The 21,714-nt window shown below is 44.1% G+C and overlaps 1 protein-coding gene across 8 annotated transcripts in view; it reads right to left on the bottom strand.

The window, feature by feature from the left end:
- lrmp (lymphoid-restricted membrane protein) overlaps positions 1-21,714 on the bottom strand; it is a 30,961-nt gene that overhangs the window by 5,631 nt on the left and 3,616 nt on the right. For 5 of the 8 annotated variants that reach the window (XM_035424791.1, XM_035424796.1, XM_035424795.1 and 2 more), the window contains exons 1-30: positions 21,556-21,679; positions 19,860-20,491; positions 19,582-19,692; positions 18,582-18,762; positions 18,050-18,108; positions 17,890-17,965; positions 16,527-16,685; positions 16,080-16,197; positions 14,540-14,590; positions 14,272-14,349; positions 12,939-12,995; positions 11,734-11,793; positions 11,315-11,379; positions 11,053-11,134; positions 10,509-10,643; positions 9,953-10,054; positions 9,494-9,645; positions 8,733-8,847; positions 7,892-8,303; positions 6,923-6,975; positions 6,391-6,481; positions 5,967-6,159; positions 5,442-5,532; positions 3,044-3,090; positions 2,651-2,715; positions 2,246-2,383; positions 1,964-2,055; positions 815-890; positions 667-727; positions 353-380 (exon numbers count right to left, since the gene is read on the bottom strand). In XM_035424791.1, coding sequence (XP_035280682.1) covers positions 353-380; positions 667-727; positions 815-890; positions 1,964-2,055; positions 2,246-2,383; positions 2,651-2,715; positions 3,044-3,090; positions 5,442-5,532; positions 5,967-6,159; positions 6,391-6,481; positions 6,923-6,975; positions 7,892-8,303; positions 8,733-8,847; positions 9,494-9,645; positions 9,953-10,054; positions 10,509-10,643; positions 11,053-11,134; positions 11,315-11,379; positions 11,734-11,793; positions 12,939-12,995; positions 14,272-14,349; positions 14,540-14,590; positions 16,080-16,197; positions 16,527-16,685; positions 17,890-17,965; positions 18,050-18,108; positions 18,582-18,762; positions 19,582-19,692; positions 19,860-20,460 — 3,549 coding nt within the window. In that variant the 5' untranslated portion in view covers positions 20,461-20,491; positions 21,556-21,679. Of the gene's footprint in view, positions 1-352; positions 381-666; positions 728-814; positions 891-1,963; positions 2,056-2,245; positions 2,384-2,650; positions 2,716-3,043; positions 3,091-5,441; positions 5,533-5,966; positions 6,160-6,390; positions 6,482-6,922; positions 6,976-7,891; positions 8,304-8,732; positions 8,848-9,493; positions 9,646-9,952; positions 10,055-10,508; positions 10,644-11,052; positions 11,135-11,314; positions 11,380-11,733; positions 11,794-12,938; positions 12,996-14,271; positions 14,350-14,539; positions 14,591-16,079; positions 16,198-16,526; positions 16,686-17,889; positions 17,966-18,049; positions 18,109-18,581; positions 18,763-19,581; positions 19,693-19,859; positions 20,492-21,555; positions 21,680-21,714 lie in introns of those variants that run through there. The other 3 variants (XM_035424794.1, XM_035424797.1, XM_035424793.1) reach the window with 3 other exon arrangements.

The following is a 21,714-nucleotide window of genomic DNA, read 5'->3' as shown; positions in this document are numbered from 1 at the left end:
ACACCAGGGCTTCAGAGCTTAATGCCACCATTCACAGCCACATAAATGGCTACTTCCTCCACATTAAGCCTTACATACTACCATCATTCTCTGCTGGTGGGAGCATTTTTCTGGCTAACTGGGGTTGCGGGGGGGGGACTTCTCCATGATAACACAGTTCAGAAATCTTCATGCGACATGGAAAATACTTTTTTCCTCTTCAATAACCTTAAGCACTCCATAAAGGCTATTGAAGGGGAAACACTGTACACAGTGAACCAACAGTAGTTACAGCACAGCTGCACTCCTCCAGGCCTTAAATTAACAAGGCAATGATATTCAAAAACACATACTGTGTAACTTTAACACTTACCTCAACCTCTTTATCACTAGGAGACATGCTGGGAGGAGGACAAAAGCAAAGGTTTCAATATACAATCAAAACACCACCATATAGCTTCATAACAGGACAGGTATCAGTGGACGACTATAGTGGAATACCTTCATTATGCAACTGACATATGAGGACTAAACATATTGTTCTAAAAAGTACTGTTAAAGACAGACTATTGGGCTATGCTTTTAAAACAGCACGAGTGTCAGTAACAGACAATAATTGATTTTACAGTATTCACAAGAAACTGCTATCAGTGGTATAGACTGTGTGAAGACATGAATCCCACTCACCTGTTTTTCTCCTCCTTGGTTGAGTCACTTGCTGTACCTTCAGAATTGAGTGGAGTGTCATCTGGAGAGATAGTGTGAGAGCATTAATCTCAAGCATTTTCGGTTAGAAAGCAAGCGGAATATACAGAAATCTGCGAGGATGAGTCACCTTCTTTCTCAATCCCTTGACTAAACTCCTCCTGCGTCTTCTGCTCTTCTATTGCCTCCATGCTGCCAGAAAGCTCCTGAAAAATCGAACCTCAACATCTCAATTCTGCAACTCCTGGGAGCTTCTGACAAAACGTTGCTCACAAGCCAAGTGAATACGAGACTGAGCCACGATCCACTGAGCATTTGCTTGATGGCTCTGCTAGCAGTAATGTGGTTAGTGGGTATTCAACTCACAAATGAAACTCAGGTACACTGTCAGAGAGGGACTAACCGACGGGAGGAACCCATGGCACGATGAGCAGCAAGTAAGCTATTCCTTCAGGGAGAAAACTTTTAAAATGCCTTATAAAGACCTTGGCAAGTCTGTTGGATGCTTCTCAGGGAGGACAGCAAACCAACAAAAACATGGTTAAGTTTCAACATGAGCTATACGTGCAGACCAGCCAAATACAATGGAATATATAGGGGGGAGAAACTACAGCCCAAAACTACAAGTATAAATCACTTGGGTTGAACAGTGATTCTTCTTGTTTGACAACATAGTGACTTTGGAAGCTGTTCTTGTTTGTATCTAGTGCCAATTTTAGTTTATTATTAAGGTAATAACTCAACATTGTAAAATAATAATAAACCACTTCCCCAATTAATAATTATCTACCAGGACTTATTTTGATTTCACTGCTGAAAAGTATCACTAGTGCACAATTCAGTCTCAGAAGGGCTGTGAATACTGTGGCACTTCAGGTCCCTTAGAGTACCTGTGAGAGAAGGTGTGTGAATTTCTGTGGAAATGGCAAAAAATAATTAGCAAATATATGTAATTCTATATATATATAAATAACGAAATGATCTCTCAGTGCAAGTACAAAAACATGCTATTTTAATATTTAGGGGAATATGCCTTTAAAGCCTCTCTTAAGAAACAACACTCAGGCATGCACAGAATGTGCCGACATTACTCACAGGACAGGAAGAACAACATTTCTTTTTCTTTTTTAAGCAAGGTTGAACATTGTAACTCATTGATGTACAACTAAACCTGAATCACATGTACAGCATTAGCAAATCACAACCACAGTGTTCTAATACCGGAGCTGTAACATTCAGAACAAGCAGTGTAGTTCATGGAATAAATTGTAGCTCTTACCAGTTCTCTCTTAAATTTATTCCTCAGAGTCAGGCAGTCTCTCTTAGGAGCACGGGCATTCTGGCTTCCAAGCAGCGGGGATAAACCATCATCTGAAATCACGCACCCGCCCGCGGGCACAGTTAGGCCCAACACCCTAACAGCATCCCTCTCTCACACACATGCATGCGAACACAAAATTACACCCTGCTCAAAAGAAATTATGCTCAGTGAACCCTCTCAAAATTCCAAACTGTATTTCAGCATGCCCAACAGAGCTGTCAGACAAAACACCTGAAATACCTGTAAGGCTGGAGTTTAGAGCCGAATTCTCCTTCGACTCCTTGGACACATCAGCAGGCGTTTCAGTCTGTCCATCTTCTAGCTGAGGAGAGCCTCTAAGAGACTGGGGGCTGTGCTCTCCTCCTGCCTGCCTGCCTGCTTGTGAAGAGGACGGAGGATGGGAGAAAATGAGACAGGGTTAGATAGGAGAGAGAGGGAAAGAGAGAGACAGAGAGGGGAAGAGAGAGAGACAAATACAGAGAGACAGACAGAATGTATGTGTGTGTGTGTGAGAAAGAGAGAGAGAGAAAAAGAGAGAGAGGGAAAGAGAGTGGGAGAGCAAGAGAACAAGAGTGCATACCTCAGTTGCATACACTCATTGGAGTATTTGCAGGAATTCAAGCTGTGCCATGCAAGACCTCTTACCTGCCATTTGAGCCTTCTCCTGTGAAACCTGTCCTGCTTCCTCTGTCACTGACCGGAGATTGACACTGAGACACACAAGGCATTATTTTTACACATTCATAGATCACAAAAGCAAAATACCAGAGTGAATACTATACCACAGTGAGAATGACAACTGCACCAAGTGGCATTTCATTACTGGACTACTTATTAATCTAATCACGGAACAGTCAGCACACACTAAAGGTCTTCAGACTGCTTATTAGTATGTAGTTATATCACTGACATTGCTATATTACTCCATCTGTTAATTATACTGTTCTTCATTGCTACATCAGTTAATTTATCACATTTTACATCACACAGTGCAAAGGAAGTGTATGGGTGCATTTCATGCGATCCATGCACACCCACCTCTCTAGTGTGACCGCACTGGCAGACAACTGACCCAGGGACCAGTCCTGAGTAAGTACATATAGAAGGAAAGGAAAAAATGAGAGGGTCCACTTAAAGAAAACAGTAGAGGAAGGACCAAATAGTACAGGTTTATGAAGCACCACCTATTAAGAAATTACTTTAATGGATGACTGAATTTGGAGTTACAGTCAACTTTCTATGAAGGCATTTGTTTCAGAAGACTGATAAGGAAAAAGGATCAGTATATCACAGGGAGCAGATGGACTCAGATACTCAGGTGAGACACCGTTTACATATGAGGTGACTCATGATGCTGGAATGACTCTCTCCCTTATCACACTTTTCTGTGGAATGGAAGAGGAGTATTAGCACAGAACAGCCACAATTTTATTTCCTGTAACGGTGAGACTGCCAACCGGTTAAATGTAAAGTACAGGATTTCAGATCAGCACAGTGCCAAAATTACACAAACGTTCAGGTAGGACAGTGACTCTGCACTTATCTTAAACCGATGCCTGCCAGTTCAATGAATACAGCCTTCAGTTCATTCTCAACAACATGCAGATTAATTTGAGCCATTTAACTTATGTTGCTACAGACTTATCAAATTGCCAAGGGAACAAAATATCTGATTATCAGAGCTCACAGAAAGTTTTTTTTTTTTTTTTTAAATAAAAAAAGACAATGTTGATGTTCGTCACTATAATGCAAGATTTGTCACATGTCTATTTTAGCCTTGAGTGATACCAGAGTTGTGCAAAGTGTGAAAAAACAGAGTTACAGTACGATTAGCCACTAAGAGTACAGTAGCACTGGTGTAATTCTGATGTGTCATATTTCTGGTAACCGATAATGGGACCAATAAAATGAATTGGTCCAGTGATGGTTTAGGGCAAATGTACTTAACTCAACAAACCCTGAAGTGAAATCTTTCATTTTATCAAACCTAACATTCCTATAAAACATGCACACAGTTTCAACCAAAACTGGAATCTAACAAATTGGTGCTATATGCACCAGTCACCCTTTCATCAATTCATTTCAATGCATCTCATCAATTTCAGTTACTGTATCACAGAAAAACTGAAACAAAAACATTGTCATTCAATATAGCATCTCAAAGAAACTTAACGGTCTGAAATCTATGTACGCTGTATCTATCCAACAACACGCATGCATGCAAATGTCCATCTATCCCTATAAAAACACTATGCACATAATATTTCAGGCCTGAGAATATAGTACCTTCACCCAAACAGGCACACACAGGGTGACAACCCCACACCCATAACCCCCCCCCCCCCCCCCCCCAAACACAGACACAGTTTCATACCTCATACCTGCATCCAAGAACCAAATGCTCTCAGTGTAGAGAAAAAGAGGAGGACCGGCCTCTTCCTTACATAATGAGTTAGCTGAGAATGAACCCTGTAGCTGCCAGTAAGTGCTGAGAACACCCCCACACTGACAGTGCTGAGCATGCGGGAGGGGGGTTGGGGGGGTGCATTCTTCATTCTGGCTCCCACTCAGCCCACTCAATATATTAACACTTATATAAGGCAGACTAAATATCAGGCACTCACACTGGACAAACAGGGACCCACCACTATAATGAGACCCTTATAGAAACTGCGTCAGGTGTGCCTTGGACAACACAGCTAATACAATTACACAAGATAATTTGGTAATGAAAAAATCTGGACTTTTTTGTTGCATTTAAGGCCTCCTATCAGATAGACTAATGCCGTGATACATCAGAACCACAGATCTATGTATGTTGTATCTATCCAACCAAATATTCACCCATTGCGCTACCTCCTCCATCTCAGAGAAGTGCCTAGCTTGTGTATGCCACCTCCCTTATGCAATCAGGAAAAAGTAAAACCAAAAGAAACTCGCATTTTGCACATACCATACACTTTTAAATCAGACCTTACATTTGAAATATTAAATTGATGGTGGGATAGATAGAGCACTTCACAAAAGAAAAAAAACAGAGAGAGCATTACTCAGCTACACAGCAGAGGACAAGAGAGGAGAGGGAGGCGGAGAGAGAGGGTGAGAAAGCGAGAGAGTGAAGGGAGGGCGAGAGAGTGAGTGAGAGAAATGATTCTCTGTACCTTCAGAAGGATGACTTCTCTGTAGCATTTATGCTGATGATCACAACAAAGAATTTTAAATAAATCACTCCTGACCGGGCTGCAGTCCGTTGAAACACACTTTCGTGAAACAACCAAAGTTAAAAGGAGGTTGGGGGTGGGGGGAAAGGACAGAGCGTTAGAAGAGGGGAAGCGCAAGAGAAGGGGAAGTAGAGAAGAGTACATTTCTGCGTCTCCTCGATTATGACAAGAGAAAAAAGGAAGTTTCTCCACCGCTGTGCTTCCTCCTCACTGACCTTAGCTTCTGTCATGTTGGACGCCGCCGCGTCCTCCAGACTTCCTCCTCTTCCCCACTCCCCCTGCGTGCAGGCCGATACCAGGCAGGTCCTGACCGAGGAGCAGAGGACAGGAGCTCCGTTTCTATGTCCACCAGTATTCAAAAAGCTGATGTTCACAACAGCAGGAAACAGCTGGCTATGCTCAGTGTGGTATCAGAATGTTGGCAGAGACTGTCCAGGCAGAGGCTGCAGGTGCATTGTGGGTATGCAAAGCTTGATTGAAAAGACTTTAATAACCACCTCTCTGTAGCCTGCCACAAAGGGTTCTCTTACGCTGAGCCCCACCTATCCCAGGCATTAATTTGCATTGCAAAAGACTGGCAGAGAAAGAGGAAGACAGAGACAGACTCTGGAATCATATTCCGAGAAGAGCACTTATTCACAAACATCTATATATAATGCAGTCAAGTGCAGATCGCACTCTTCTACAGATAAAGCAAAGCTATGTATAACTACCAGTCATGACAGAGGCAATTCACTCACTGTCCTACAGGGGGAACCATCTCGCCCTGCTGGGGCTCGGTGTGCTCAGGCAACATAGTGAGATCCCCTTTCGGTTCAGGGTCTCCTGAAGAAATGGACAGGTCCTGGTCAGAGGAAGTGTGTCCAGGAGATAAGACCAGGTCTTGTTCAGAGGAAGTGTGATGTAGCTGCAGGGGGTTCAGGTTCAGAGCTTCTATAGACACAAAGCAGGAGCATCAGGATCATTATTCACAAATAAAAGAACTGACCACGATACATGGAAACAGCACAGACAGGCACAAATGGAACCTCTATTATGCATATATTGTCTACCATATCCCTTAAAACAGATTTGAATAACATACTGGAGTTACACTCAGCCATTACATAACCCCAGACTATATGCTGAGTGTGGGGACCAGGAAGATTATGGTGGAGGTCTTACCAACAAGATTAGTCTGAGGAAGGTCAAGCACGTGAAGAGTAGCATGATGCTTAGAATCCTGAGGCCCAGAGCATCCTGGGAGCCTATCATCCTGCAGCAGAACCCAGACAACTGCATCACTGCAACAGGCACACTCACACAGGCACACACCCACACAAACACACAAATCTACAAGCATAAATTTTACAAGCTCAAGCCCTCACGGCTACCTAAGATTAGCACATCAAGGGTAACCTCAAAGGTAAGTGCTTAAACAGCAAATGTAGCAAGCAATGTAATACCTATAATTACAGACAAGCCCTCCATCCCAACAAAAAGGCTACAAGCGCATTTGCACTAGCACATAAGCTATGTATTCCAAGCTAGCTGCAAGTTTAGCTATATGAAAAAAGGTTGAGTTTTGTAGCAGTAGGTGGAGTGCAGTGGGACTAGATTAGCAAAACAAACTCTTATGAAAAGGCCTTGTCAAAGGAATATGGATGATTGTCTGTTTGGGCAAAGAACACAGAATATAGGAGCGACCACAACTTACCTGGGTAGGGTCACTATGTCCTCTTAAATATGTTTCTATTGTGTCTGTACCCTCTGAAATAAAGAGATGAAATGAGAGGGGGATCATTTAAATGTTCTCAGTGCTGGTACATCAAAATAGTTTCCATGACAACCTTTTTGGACCAGACTAATTTGCTTACAAGTCCATACCAAACATGGCCCACGGGTTTAAAAACAGACTTCATTTATAAGCTTCTCTGACTGTGAGAGCAGCCCTGACAGCTTTGGAGAGGAGACTGACAGCTAACCGTTCACCACTTCAGAGTCAGAGAGTGTGAACTGCCACAAGTCTCACAAGAGGCCATAGAAGGCAATGGTCTGGACAGCCTGTGGAGGGCAGGGTTCTTGAGGCAGGTTTGCCCATACAAGGTAGTGGTCCTGAGGTGGGACGCCCCAGGTCTCTGGGTACATCCCGGCTCTTTGAGGGTCAAGGTTATGCTGTGACTTTGGTAAAGATAAAAGAGCTAATCCACTCAACATGCCACGGACATAAAACAAATGTCACCTTGCTTAGCAAGATCAACTACCCAGAACTAGTGAAAACATCACTGGGTGTTCATTGGACCAATCTTGAGCTCTGAATTCCAGACAATGCCGTTATGACTATGCAGATATCAGTACTGGTTTTGAGAGAAGAAACTGTTTTTGAGAAATGCCTACAGTACAAACAAATTTTTTGCACATGATGAATAAAAATCATTCTACACACATCTAAAGGGTCACAGAAAACCCAAGGATAAAAACATTAATAATTCTGAACAGTTTTCCTTTAAGGATATTGAAGGAAAGGAAAGGTCATTATAGTAGCAGCAGAGTTATAAATCAAGTTAGTGCAGAGGTACAAGTGAGAAGCAGAAACACAGGGGAGCAGAAATACAGCTCCAGGTTAGCACTGACAATAGATGTGATCTATAGAAGAACTGATAGAATTGATCTGTATGGTACTGACCCAGCTCTTCACTCTTGACACTTTGACCTTGGGGTGATCCCCAGGAATGAGGAAAGCTCGAGTCCTTCAAGTACGCTCCCTCTCCCTCGCCCCTAGACTCATTTAACTCCTGCCCTTCACAATCCAAGATGCTACGGTCATCTTCCCCACCTGTGGTATCTCTGAACTCCTTTTCCTCGAAGTCTGAGACTCTCGTTTCTTCTCTTGAGCTGTGTTGTTCCTCTTCCTCCCTTCCGGAATTTAGCTGATGCTTTTCCTCCGTCCTGAAGATTGGCTGCTCCTCATGCTGACTCCTGAAGCTTGACCGCTCCTCTTCCTCTCTCCTGATGCTAGGCTCTTCCTCCTTCCAAGAGATCTGCGGGATGCAATCCTGCTCCCAGCCCAGAGAGAGCCCATCAGACTCTTCTATGACCTACAGACAGAGACCAATAAAGAATTCCATGAATTGCAGTGAAGTTGGCTGTGCATGTACACATGGACAAGCAAATGCCTATTCTCATTCACTCACGGATGCACCACAAAAGTACACGCATTCGCCACAGTAAAATGCATACAGACTCACAGTGAACAAATGCACATTCACATTTGCAGAGAGAACACATTCACACTTCATTTTATTCAGGCCCCTACCCCCTCCTTTAACAAAATGCAAGGCTGTTAAAATAGGAAGTGAAAATGTGTGATGTGAGACTGTAGAGTTGTTGAAGTGCCTACTCTAACCTCCCCGTCAGAGTTCTCAGCATTCTCGAGTGCATCGAAAAAGGCCGTCTCCACAATCTGGTATGAATTCCACCTTACAATGATACATTTCTTTCTCCCCACTTCAGCTCTTCGGTCTTACCTGCTGCTGGAAGTCCTCTGTCTGGGCGCTGGCCTCTTTGCCCTCAGGCAGTGGAGCTCTCAGATGCACCAGCTCCTCCTGCAGTTGCTGCCGCTGGTTCTCCTGCTCCTGGACCCTGAAAAACACCCCACCCACACATACATACATAAAACATTCAACATGCATGCACACGCACACACACACACAAAACACTTCTTAATCAAGAAAATCACAGACAATCACACTGAAAAATACCACAAAAAAATTCCACAATCACACACAAACACTCCTACACCTATTTTATCGCCAACACACAGTTTCCAATCTGTGCCCAACAAACTATGCCAAATCTGTCTGACACACGTTATCCAATATGTCCGCAACACACTGCTCTCATTCTGTCTGACGCTATACCCAATCCGAAGGCCCATGCAGTGCCCCATCCCTCCTGCAGTGTTGCTGTACCCCTAAGAGAGCAGAAGCTTGGGGGACTGCTGTGGCAGGGTCCACAGCTCCCTTTAAATCTGCCCTGCAGCTGTGGCAGGCAGCCAGCTGCCAAACACACTGGAGGACCCCAGCCAGCCAGACATTCTGAGCAGGGCAAAGGTCAAGCAGAAACAAGCCCTCTCCAGGGAAACAAAGAAAAACAGTCAAACGTGTCACCATCACAGATGCATGACTTCTCCCCTTCCACGCATGTCCCCCAGGACAACTAGCCAGGATCCCTAGACAAGAGTGGTGTGCATTGCTGTCCTTCACTCTGCTGCACTCCTCACGGTTACCTGACTGACAGGTGCAAGATCTCTGTGCGAGATCTTCGCATGTTGCTGGCCAGCTTGATGAGCTCCTTCTCCAGTGAGTTTGTGTACTGGTCCACTTGTTGCAGGCTGTGGCCCCAGTCTTTCCTCTTCTGCTCAAGCTCTGTCTGCAGGGCCTGAGACAAGCAACACAGAGCAAAATCAAAGGAGCACACATACGCCCACACACACACAAATGCACACACACATGTACAACACATGCCCATGCCACACTACAACTCGCACCCAAAAATCTGTCAGTCAAGAAGCATTCTTGCAAATAAGTTTCGTCACAAAACACAATGTAAATATTCAATCTGTAACTTAGCATTGCAACACAAAATGCAAACCATGCTATGTATGATGTATGAGCAAAATAATATTTTACATTTGAGAAAATGTCTACTACAGGCTCCTTCTTGCCAGGGCTGCATGACCATTTACCAGAAGTTTCTGCTCTGTGCTTGGGTCCAGCCCTGAGTGTGCCTCCATGAGCTGCTTTAGCTTGGACAGCACAGAGGAGCAGTCCTCTTTAAAGTCCTCATCCTGGAAACAAAACCACCACTGTATGGGAGCTGTACAAATCCCTCACCTCTCATGCACTTCCCCAATTCCACACCTACCCCATTCAACACCACACTTCAATAACATACTCAGTGAGCAGTTGCAGTGACTCTGGTACAAGTGAGGGGCATTTGCAGTGAGCGTAATCCTATAGCAGGGCTGCCCAACCCTGTTCCTGGTGATCTACCATCCTGTAGGTTTTCACACCAACCCTAACAAGGCACACCTCATTCGACAACTAGATTGCCTTCAGCTACTGATCAGTAGAATCAAATTGGGTTGGAATGAAAACCTACAGGACGGATCTATGGTATGGACCAGTCTTAGTCCCAATACTTTCCTGAGGGGATATTGTAACTTCGGTGTTGTTGACCAGTGTTGCGTGAGGAATTTCTATCTTTGATGAACTCGGTGTGACTTGTGGCCTCCGTCATACCAGTTTGCTGAGGATATTCTTGAACTGGATGGACATTTGCTCAGGAGTGGGACCCTGAAGGAGCAACAGCACCTCCCTGTCCAAAGTCTCATCCAACGGCGAGGCAAAACTGAGAGAGGATATCCGCTCAGCACCCTATAGAGAGCAAAAACCAAGTGTCAGCGACCCAACCCTGGCCCATCCTCTAACCTGACTGCGCCAACACAACATTGACCCAGAATCTAACCCAATCCTAAAATTAACCCAAATTGACCCACTATCCAGAAGACAGCTTTTACAGTACGTCAGCACTGAAACACCTAACTGAGTATATACAGTAAAACACCAATGTAGCAAACCATCCAGGATCGAAAACAACCCAAAACTCAGCCACTATCAGTACGGACATGACTGAACAATAAGCAAACACTCAACTTGATATCTACAGTAAACAGTGACCCAACATGTAACTCAGGATCTGCACTCGGGATCAACACAGAACCACTATCTATCCCAGCATTGAGGCCAACGTAAAGCAGACATTAAATGAAATGTAAAAACAGACCTGAGCAAGAGCCAGTTCTGCCTGTAGAGACCCTGTACAGGTCTGGTTGAGTCTGTATGCCACTGAGAGAGAGAGGCCAGCACTGCAGGAAACAGATAGCACATCACAGAGGGAGGGAGTCAGAGAGATAGAGACAGAGGAAAAGAGAGAGAGATAAAGAGAGAAAGTGAACAAGAGACTCAGTAGAACAGCTGACGGTCAGAGAAAACAATATCTGTGAATTGTGGTATTGTCCACAGAGTGTGGTATTCCGTATACTCACGCTGCCACATCTGGCTGAATCATCTGCATCTGGCTCTCCAGCTTAGTCTTTTCAGCTCTCAGCACCTACAAAAACAATACACTCAGTTAAAAAAACTGTATATTACACAGAGCTGCAATATAAACACCCCTCAACTGTATTAATATAAATGCACTACAACACTAAATAGCGCTCTTAATACACAGAAACTCCTTTAACGTACACCAAATGCAGATATAGATATAATATACTCTAAGCACACAGAAACATTGCAAATACTTCAGAAACTGCTTTGACATAATAGACATTGTACAAGGTAAATAACATAATAAATACACTTAAATAGACTAAAAGGTTAAACACTGGACAAGGAATATGTAGCTCTGGACCTCTGAGGTGCCATTTTGTGAATGGGCTGAGCTGCTCCCTAACAGTCTCACCTCAGTCACAGATGAGTACTCTTCAATCACAGCCTTTAGCTCCTCTATCTGCCTGCACTTCTGTGGAGGGACAGAATCACAGTTATATCTTCTCAAAAAAGAAGGATTCCAGTCGAACAATATTTTCTCATGAGGTAAAGGGCAGTCTGACGCTAGCCAACTCTTCTCCTGGTTTCGCCAGGATGCCATTAAATTTACACTCCTCGTTTGGAGCTATCAGAAACACCCGCACATCAGAGTGATGGATTAAGTGATGCCAGTCTCTGACCTTATACAGAGCAGAACCAGTCTCCCACAATGATGATCAAAGCACAGCTTTTCTGGGGATCCATGCCATTTAAAATCACTGACCAGTTCCTTTTTATGTATAATACATTGTCTGGCCAAATTTCATACTAAAAAAGAGATTTGTCTGAGGTAACGCAATAACACAATCAAAAGCTTTTTGTTATACAGCAACCTCACTGAGGGATGAAGATTTCATGAAGTGATTAGACTTTATTGTGAAAGTGAATCCATGCACTTGATGAACATTCTGCTCAAATAAACTGCTGGTATGCGATACATCCTCAGCTAGGAACCGCTTATCTGCAGACGCTCACCAACAAGTATGTGCAGCACTTTTACACGGAAAACAAAATTACGGAAACAGGGCTACTGTTATCACAGATTACAGTGTACAGTGGGCATGTGGGCAAATGTCCTTTGGGATGAGCACTTTTCCTGGGGCTCACTGTCATGTTCAGCCTCTTCGGTGCCTCCAGACTGACCTCAAGTAGTATTGAGGCCTAATGCAAATACTCCAGTACTCCCGTTGGCCTCATGCTCCCCCTCAAATACTGAAACTGTGGTCTCTGTAGCCGGAGTTGACACGGTTGACCACTGCACAGGGCACTCGCCCGCATTTACGTGATTTACACAACAAACATTCACCATGGGGTGCTTAACATTCAGAGTTTTGTCATTGCCGAAAGAAAAAATGTTCTGACTCATTGCATTAACATTCATGTGGGGGCGTTGGTAAAGAAAGTACATATATAGCTAGTGCTACAGCATTCTAGGAAGTATAGGCCTGGAAGAACAGACTGAAGTTTTACAGCCCAGTCAACTGCTTAAAGGTTTCAGTCTAAGCTGGAACTCACTGTTAAGGCTCTGATTGGGCCAGGAGGAATGCATTTTTGTTCTGAGTAGTGAAAAGCACTGACCTCTCGCACACAAGATTCCCTGTCATGCAGAATGCCATCAAAAGAGTGGACCTGCACCTGGAATAAAGAGGAGAGAGAGAGTCAGAGCACAGCCACACTCATGTTCACTATAGCACACAGCCGTGGCGTGGCAAGCAAACATCACTTTCTACATGCACAAAGAGATGACATGACATCACGCAACCACAATCATGACCACAGCAGCACACAGCACACATTACCAAGCAATTATGTTTCCATATAACACAGTCAAGATATTACACCATTGCAAAAAATATGTTTTCTGCACACATGTCATGACACCAGCAAAATTACCAGAATCAGATTTACCTGACAACAGGTGCATTAAGAATTTCAGGCCCTAGGCTGCAAAATGATTTAACCAGAAATAATCTGTGAAACTGCTGACTAAAGAATGTTTCTTGGGAATAGACCCACAATGCAGCTTTGCCCTTGATACATATGCATTTCTTTATGCAAGGGCACTTTCACAAAATTTAGTAAATCGGTATCCTAATCTCTATAGTGGACATGACATCCCGCCTCAACACTTCATCCAGCATTGCTCAGCTAGGACATGATGCCTTGGCAAAACCTATGACAGCCTTAGCCACATTGTGCATACAATTTCAGATTATAACACATTAAACATGACATACTCATATGTAAACATGCATGCAAAAGTAAGTTATAAATTCCCTCACAGTCCCTTGCTCAAATCATGCCCTCAGGTTTCATTTCTCATATCATGCCAACCTGTGGTTTGACTGAATTTGCAAGACAGATCATAGCGAGTGTTGATCATAATCAAACTGGCGTGGAACTTACACAGATACTATTCTAGATAAATTTTATTTATCCTTTATAAATAGATAAAAGATAAATAAATTAAAGAAGCAGCATGAACAAAGAATGAACAAAGCCATATGGGACAGTTTGAGGAAAAAAAATGTATAACGATATATAAAAACGACAGCACAGAGTAATAAGGCTGAATATTGTAATATACTTTCTAAAGTTAAAAAAGAACTACCAGAAGCTAAGAGGCTCTTTGAAAGGCAAATAATCCATGATGCAAAAAGTAATCTTAAACATTTCTGTTAGATTGTATCTAGTCTGTAGGTAATCAGATCACTAGGTACAACTTAGTCAGGAAAACGGCAAGCATCATTAGGCTGAATGGCCTGTTGTCATGTCATGTCATGTCATGTTCTGTTATCCAGATAAGTCTTAATGTACAGTGGGTCATAACATTCATTGGTGGACCTAAGAAGTCTTGTCATAGGGTTAGGAAGCTCAGAACCCAATCTGAACCACCAGGAAGTGAACTCACTTGGAGATCAGCATTTAGGTCACATAGTTCAATCATCTTCTTCTGAAGGTCATCAATGTCCTGGCTGATCTTGATGTTCTGTAAGATTGTTCTATTACTGCAAAATATTATTTTGCAAATACAACATCTTTTACAAAAAAAAACATAAGCTATATTTATACCCAACCATGTAATATAATGAACTGAAATGCTGACAATGTCAGGTAGTTAACACAGACCACTAATCAAAGATACCCAGAGACATCTACAGAGAATTAAGATTGCATGCCTCTTCTTGAAGAGAAGAAATCTTCATAATAAGACCATGATTCTCTCGCTCCTGTGGGTAAAGAGTGTAGAACCAATCTTTAGTACACAACAAGCAAAATATTTTAAACCACATACAACATCCTTTTCACTGTAACTTTACAGCACTGTGCATGGCATCATATAACATTACATACAAGATACAAGTCGCATAGATTTACTGAAGCAACTACAGTAACTTGAAATAATGAAATAAGTACAACATTATTTTAGACTGGGCTCCAGTGTGGATCTGTCAGTAAATGCACTTGTAATTAGTGCAGGCCGGACACTATAGTCTAAACATTGTAGGGTCAAGCCTCGGCCAAGTCATTAGCAAAAATATGACAGGGAGTCCACAATGGTGGGACACAATTAGGTTTGTACTACAAGGGGCAGGATGGCTGTATGTCAGCCAAGCTTTCTGGAAAAGGAAGTTACACTGTATGAAACTCTTTTCCTGAAATCTGATTCTAGATTATTTCCTGGTTCCATCAAGTTGTCACGAGTGGTGTGTTCTCGGTCACTGCTTTTCTTGAATAGCTGTATTGTGTTGGAGCCCCAACTGCATAAAATGTTGATTTGTTAGAAGTAACCGGCTAACGGTTTATCAGCAAAGCTCATCCTCAGTGACAATCAGTTCAGGCTGACAGTACGGCTCAATATCTGTCAAACAAATATGCCTTTTCATGGCTTGACACGCTGTAATCTGATTGGCATTTTTTACTCCAGAATCACTGATGGCAAAGCTATATAAGCCAGTCAGAGGAGACTAGTGCTGCAAGACCTATATATACACTACATGACCAAAAGTATCTAGACACCCCTTGGTCTGAGGCTGTTTTTCATGGTTTTGGCTGGACCCCTTAGTTCCAGTGAAGGCAAATCTTAATTATACAGCATACAATCACATTTTAGACTATTCTGTGCTTCCCCAACAGTTTGGGGAAGGCCCTTTGCTGTTTCAGCATGACATTGTCCCAGGGCACACGGCGAGGTCCATATAGAAATAGTTTTGTCGATAAAGGTGTGGAACAACTTGACTGGCCTGCACAGAGCTCTGACCTCAACCCCATCCAATGCCTTTAGAAAGCTAAATGTGAGCCAGGCCTAAACAGCCAATCAGTGCACAACCTCACTTATACTCTTCTGGCTGAATGGAAGCAAATCCCTGCAGCAATGCTTCAAGATCTATTATAAAGCCTTCCCAGAAGAGTGGAGGTTGTTAAAGCAGCAAAGGGTGGACCAACTCCACATTAATGCCCATAATTTTGGATGAGATGTTAGATGTCAGGTGTCCACATATTTTTGGCCATATAGTGTATCATGACCCCGCAAAGTGATACAAAGTGTGCCAGGCACATCACTCAAGACATCAGCAATACACAAATAATTAGTACTACTTCCAGGGGTGTGTAGTTTGGACAATAATCACTGGATGGCAGGCAAGTGCAACAAAGGCCTAAAAGCACAATCAGTTGCTTGCATGCACACGCACACAGCAGCCAACATGCCACACTCACCATGTGCTTGACCTGTGTTGTGGCCTGTGTGCGCCTCTCCTCCACAGCACTCAGTGTCACCTTCATCTCCTCCACTTCTTCTTTCAGCTGCTTCTCTTTCTGTACCAAATGCTGACCTCTACAGGTCACAGGACACAAAAGCCAGGTTGTCACTATGCAGTAGATGTGAAACATTTTACATGCATCTGGCATCCATTTTAATCACAAAATGGTCTGGTAAAATGGCAGAGGGCACTGGGTAATGGTAAGGTTTCATGGGGAGGGTAGTAGAGAAGGGGTAAGGGGCCAGGATTAGGTCATGTGGAAGAGCTAAAGGAGAGGCAGGGAGAGTTGAGAGGTAGGATTCAAGTGTCCCACTTGGGTGAAGAGGGTCAGATTTAGGTGATATTAGCTAGGATCACGTGAAACAATGGTTGGTCACTTATTTGGCAAAGCATGTTGCAATACATTTTGGCCTGAGTCTTGAGTGATTCATTCTCCTCGGTCAGCTTCTGGTTGACTTCCTCCATGGTCTCCATTGCCTGCTTCAGCTTCCTGACCTCATCCTGCAACTTCTGGTTATTAAACTGCAGGTCGGCCACGCAGTACACCAGGTCAGACGTTTCGCTGCAGAGACGCAGTACAGCAGATCAGTTTCTCTATACACAGTACACCAACTCAATCTTACTATATACAGACACTACAGGTCAGTCTCTCTATCTCCATCCTACACACAGACATGCATGTACGCACACTTTTCTTTATTTCTCTTTATCTGAGAAAACTAGACAAAAAAGGGCCCTGAATGATACTGATGACTGGTATGGAAGTTTGGTCTCCACTCATGCATTGACAGACAGACAGAAACACAAAGACACACACACACACACACACACAGTCCTATTCACTTTCTGTACACACTCCATGCAGCAAACTGCACTCCATACATCCAAAGAGGGAGATCTTTTATACAGTGGGTGACAAAACATGCATTTATTTCACTTTAAGGTCAGTTCTTCCTTCCAAAATATCAGTGTTCTCCTTCAAAGCAGATGTATGAGAAATCGGCCTTGCGTCAAAATATTCATAAAGAATTAATGAGTCGGACTGAAGATGGACTGATGACATGGGTGGGAGGAGAAAAATGGCACAGAATCTATAGACTAACCAGATGGTCTGCTCATGGTTTCCTTCTGTCCTCTCTACATTCCAACAACAGGAGTTTCCAGTGCTATATCCCAATTTGTGAATATTCATGAACAAGCATGCCTAGGGACAGAGCATCCACTGGCACTGTATTGTCTTTCATCATGCCCCATTCATTAATATTTATCAGATGCATCATATTTGGAATGTTTTTATATCAAAGGTAGTGAGCCAGAACTTTCAATGTAAAGAATACATTACATTACATTACATTACATTACATTACAGGCATTTAGCAGACGCTCTTATCCAGAGCGACTTACACAACTTTTTACATAGCACTTTACATTGTATCCATTTATACAGCTGGATATATACTGAAGCAATGCAGGTTAAGTACCTTGCTCAAGGGTACAACGGCAGTGTCCTTACCCGGGAATCGAACCTGCGACCTTTCGGTTACAAGCGCAGTTCCTTACCCACTGTGCCACACTCCGTCCTACACCTCCGCCAATACAGAGGCAGGCATCTCCTGGGTCTGCAGAATCAGTGCTGATGATGGTGAGTGGGGGATGGAAGCTATGGCTGGGGTTGGAGGGACCCTACGGCTGGGGTGGGAGGGATGGGCAGCAAGGATGGAAGAGAGGAGACTGATAGCCGACGTGGGAGATGAGATCAAACTCACAGATCGCCTCGTGAGGCTTCCCCTCCAAACGCCTCAAGGCTGCCGGACGTCATATTCAGCACTGCAGTTCGCCTCCCTGGGAAGAAATTACGCTTTCATCTCCCAGAAACCAAGAACATCAAAGAGCACACATACAATGACCTCAGTAGCTCAGTCTTACCAGAGAGGCTGTCTCTAAGTCTCAAAGACTCCTGCAGCAAGTCCTCAGGTGTGTCATCCCTAACAGGTGGGGGAAATGTGTGCTTCAGAAAAGGTCAAGAGACAGACAGGAAAACTTCGCAGGATGGTCTGAGCAGTCATACTCCTGGTTCAACAACAAGACATGTTGCATTCAAGCCTCATTCCCACTGCACCAAATTTGAAATCACCAACTGTGGCTCTCAAGTAAATGCCATGTTACTCACATCATGCACAAAAACATTTTCATCTGAATCAGGTGACTGTGTACTCCTCCAATGCACCTGGCTGCAAGCCCGTGAATAATTTACACAGTGCAGGAGAGCTAGCACTGACAGGAAGAGAGGTACGCAAGATATCCCTCGCTAGTATCCTGAGGACACCATGCATGTAGAAGGGAGGCAGAACAGCTCTGTGCAGTTGGTGACTTGCAAAGAGAGCAGGGAAACAGCAGCAGCAATTGCATCATTTACTGGTCACAACTGTGTCCTTGCCACTTCCCCATCTGCACATACCCCTGGTTGCGACAGTCCTGGATCCACTCCTTCATAATGGCGTGATAGGTGACCAGGTCGATAGAGACGTCCTTGCGGTCGGGGTCCAGCATGTTGCACAGCTCCTCCAGGCCGCTGTCCTCGGATCCCCGGCTGGTCGTGTGACGCAAGTAGTCCACAATGTGAGACACGCAAACTCTGCCTGGAGGGCAGAGGCCACGATTACTGTAGATACCCAGAGGGACACCTCTGGTGGCCATTACAATACTCCCTCCACAGAGACAACTGCTTGGGTCTTGGCCAGGCTGAGGAGTGAATTTAGAATCCACCTACACCACACAGAGTGACTGTACATAGCAGTCCCATGTCTGAACACACTCCTAGAAAGCAACTCTCTCTAAACGAGCAACACGGGCACAGTGTCGCACTCTTCATAGGGCCATTGTATCATTATCAGATCCTCACTAAAGGATTATTATTATGCATTATTATGCTCCAAAAAATTTGTGGATTGCTAAAAGAAACCGTTATGTGCACATGAAGTGCCGCTGGGTAGAGAAATCTCACAAGAAAAGTAGTATGATAGGAGAGGAATATCTGCCATAAGATCACAATGACACAAACAGACGATTCAGTCAATCTAGAATTTACCCATAGCAAGTGACCACTGCTTCTACCGCCTATGAAGTACAATGGAAAACAACATTGAAATACAATGTTTTATACAACATTTAAGTGTCATTTATTTACTATATATATTTCACTTTCATCCCTTACAGTCTCAGTCACATGGTTTACCTGACTTAACAGAGCAGGACAAACAGAAAGCTGGATGGAAAGAAAGATGTGTGTAGACAGACCTGAACAAGAGAGGGACAAAGACAGAGGGTGGGAGAGAGTAAAGCAGAAAGACAATGGGGAAGATAAAGTAGGACAGACAGACAGAAAGAGCAGGATGGAGTGTGACTCAGATGGGTAGGGGTCATGTACGGTGACCCTAGGCACGTGCAAGATGCTGTACCTCTGCGCTGGGTATCGCATGCGTGGAAGATAGTGTCCAGGAGATCCTCTTCACAGATGAGACTGACCTCAGCCATGGTCTCTTTCTTGTGCTCCAAGCGGTCAAGGGCACCTGCACACAGGGACAGAGAGTCAACAGACCTAGAGGGACTCCAGCAAAACAGCACACTGTATGTAGCACATCAGGAGAGTAAATGCACATTTTTGCAAGTGATCATGGATTAGCAGTTGCAGCATCGCCCATCCTTGAGAGGGAGACGAGTCATGTGATGTCCGTACCATCTCCCATGGACAGTCTCTTGACCACTAAGGCAGGGAAGCCTGGGTCAGAACCCGAGTCTAGAATGGCAGATGCATCCGAGGTACAGAAGTTGAGGTTGTAGTATGTGTGCATGCCCTGGGCGGGGCTCCGGTGCTGGTCCACATTGGCAGCACCACCCTCTGCCTTGGAATAGGTGGTGCAGTGGGAAAAATTGAAGTATCTGTGCCTGGGCAGGGCAGCGGGAGTGGAGCAACTGCGTGACCATGCCTTCTCGAGTCTCTGCCCCGCCTCTCGCTTCTCCCCAAGGGTGCCGGCGATGGTGTACGTCGTATTGGTGGGCAGGGGAGTGTGGGGAAGGCAGCGGGACCCAGGGGAGCCGGTCGGAGTCACCATGCCCGGGCTCCCCTCAGACTCGCTGTCTCTGCGTACAGCCCGTCTCTTCAGGATGGCCTCCAGGTTCCCGCGCAGGCCCGACTGGGGGCTGTCGTAGCTGCTGGACTGGAAGCGAGGGATCTGGAATGGAGAGTCAGCTTCTTGGGCCCGGCGCTGAATGGTCTGCAGCTTGCGACAGATGCTGTCCACCGGGTTGTGCCGTCTCTGCATCACTCCCACGTCCATCTTGGGGCAGGGGTGGAGAACAGTCCTCGATCTGGAGAGAGAAGCGAGCTCATAAGTCGGCACTGTCTTACACAGGCATGCAAGTGTCATGTGCACACACCCTTTGCTTTACATGCTTATCCATTGCGCCTTACCATGCAAACAAGTGCAAAGATCATGGGATCGAAGTGCAACATTTGCCTACAGGAAGAAAGTATAGTCCCAGAAGAAACAAGTGCAAGAAGTGCACTCACCTGTGAACTACCTCATTAAACTAAGTTACACAAAGAATAAAACTACCCTAATGAACACAAAACTACATTAAATGAGCAACAGCAGAGAACCACAGACTGACCTAACCACCTAACCAATTGCTCGGGAGAACACCCCCTGGTCTAAGCCTCTCAAGACGGCAAAAAACACGAATCACAGTTGATAATACACTCGGCCTGTTGCCTCTTCATGGAAAATACTGAATTTAGCCTGGTTTGTGCTCTGGTGGCGTTCTAGTATAACTTAGTTTAAAATGAGTTGAAATGAGTTAGCTGTTGTACAGTGGCGTTTGGTGATGGAACCCGTTCTATTTGTCTAACAAAAAACAAAACAAATACAACAATCCACATAGAGATGTTCAAATCCATCCGTATACCAACCCACACACACAACTGCTGCCTCAGCCACAGCCGGTCGCCATTTCACCTGCTACACCATCTGCTTATAACTAGAAATTTAACTTTTGATTTTATTCATAAACTGCATAAACGCCACCTACATAACGCCAAAATAAAGCCGTGCAAACTTCAGAAAATTGTTTTAAAATGTAGAAAAGATACAATATAAAGCGATTTTATGCCAAAAACCCCCCCCCCATGTAATTCCATTTTAGTTGCATTCCCAGTTTTTGAAGCGGTTCACAATAACATATTCACGAGTTATTGTGAAGTCTTTCTGAAAATACAGGCAACAATATAAACATGTACGCCGCAAATACTAAAAATAGAAAACATTTCTCCTAGAAACAACAAACAATTTTTAAAAAGTTTTAAAGCTAAAATTGTGTGGGCTTATATTACGTAAACGTAAGTTTTTATGTTTTTTACACTTGAAAGTATTTACCTGATGTTTGTTTACGCTGCAACGTCTCAGATTGGATTTTATTTTTTCAAACAGTCACACTACTTTCGGAATTGGAAAGAGAGCGCCGCGATGACGTACGGTATTTAAATGAAAATGGCGAGACGGTCAGTGGAAACTGTGCTCTTGTCGCCCTCGTGT

Source organism: Anguilla anguilla, chromosome 7 (genome assembly GCF_013347855.1).
Source record: "Anguilla anguilla isolate fAngAng1 chromosome 7, fAngAng1.pri, whole genome shotgun sequence".
Lineage (NCBI taxonomy): Eukaryota > Metazoa > Chordata > Actinopteri > Anguilliformes > Anguillidae > Anguilla > Anguilla anguilla.
This window is presented reverse-complemented; position numbering and strand designations above follow the sequence as displayed.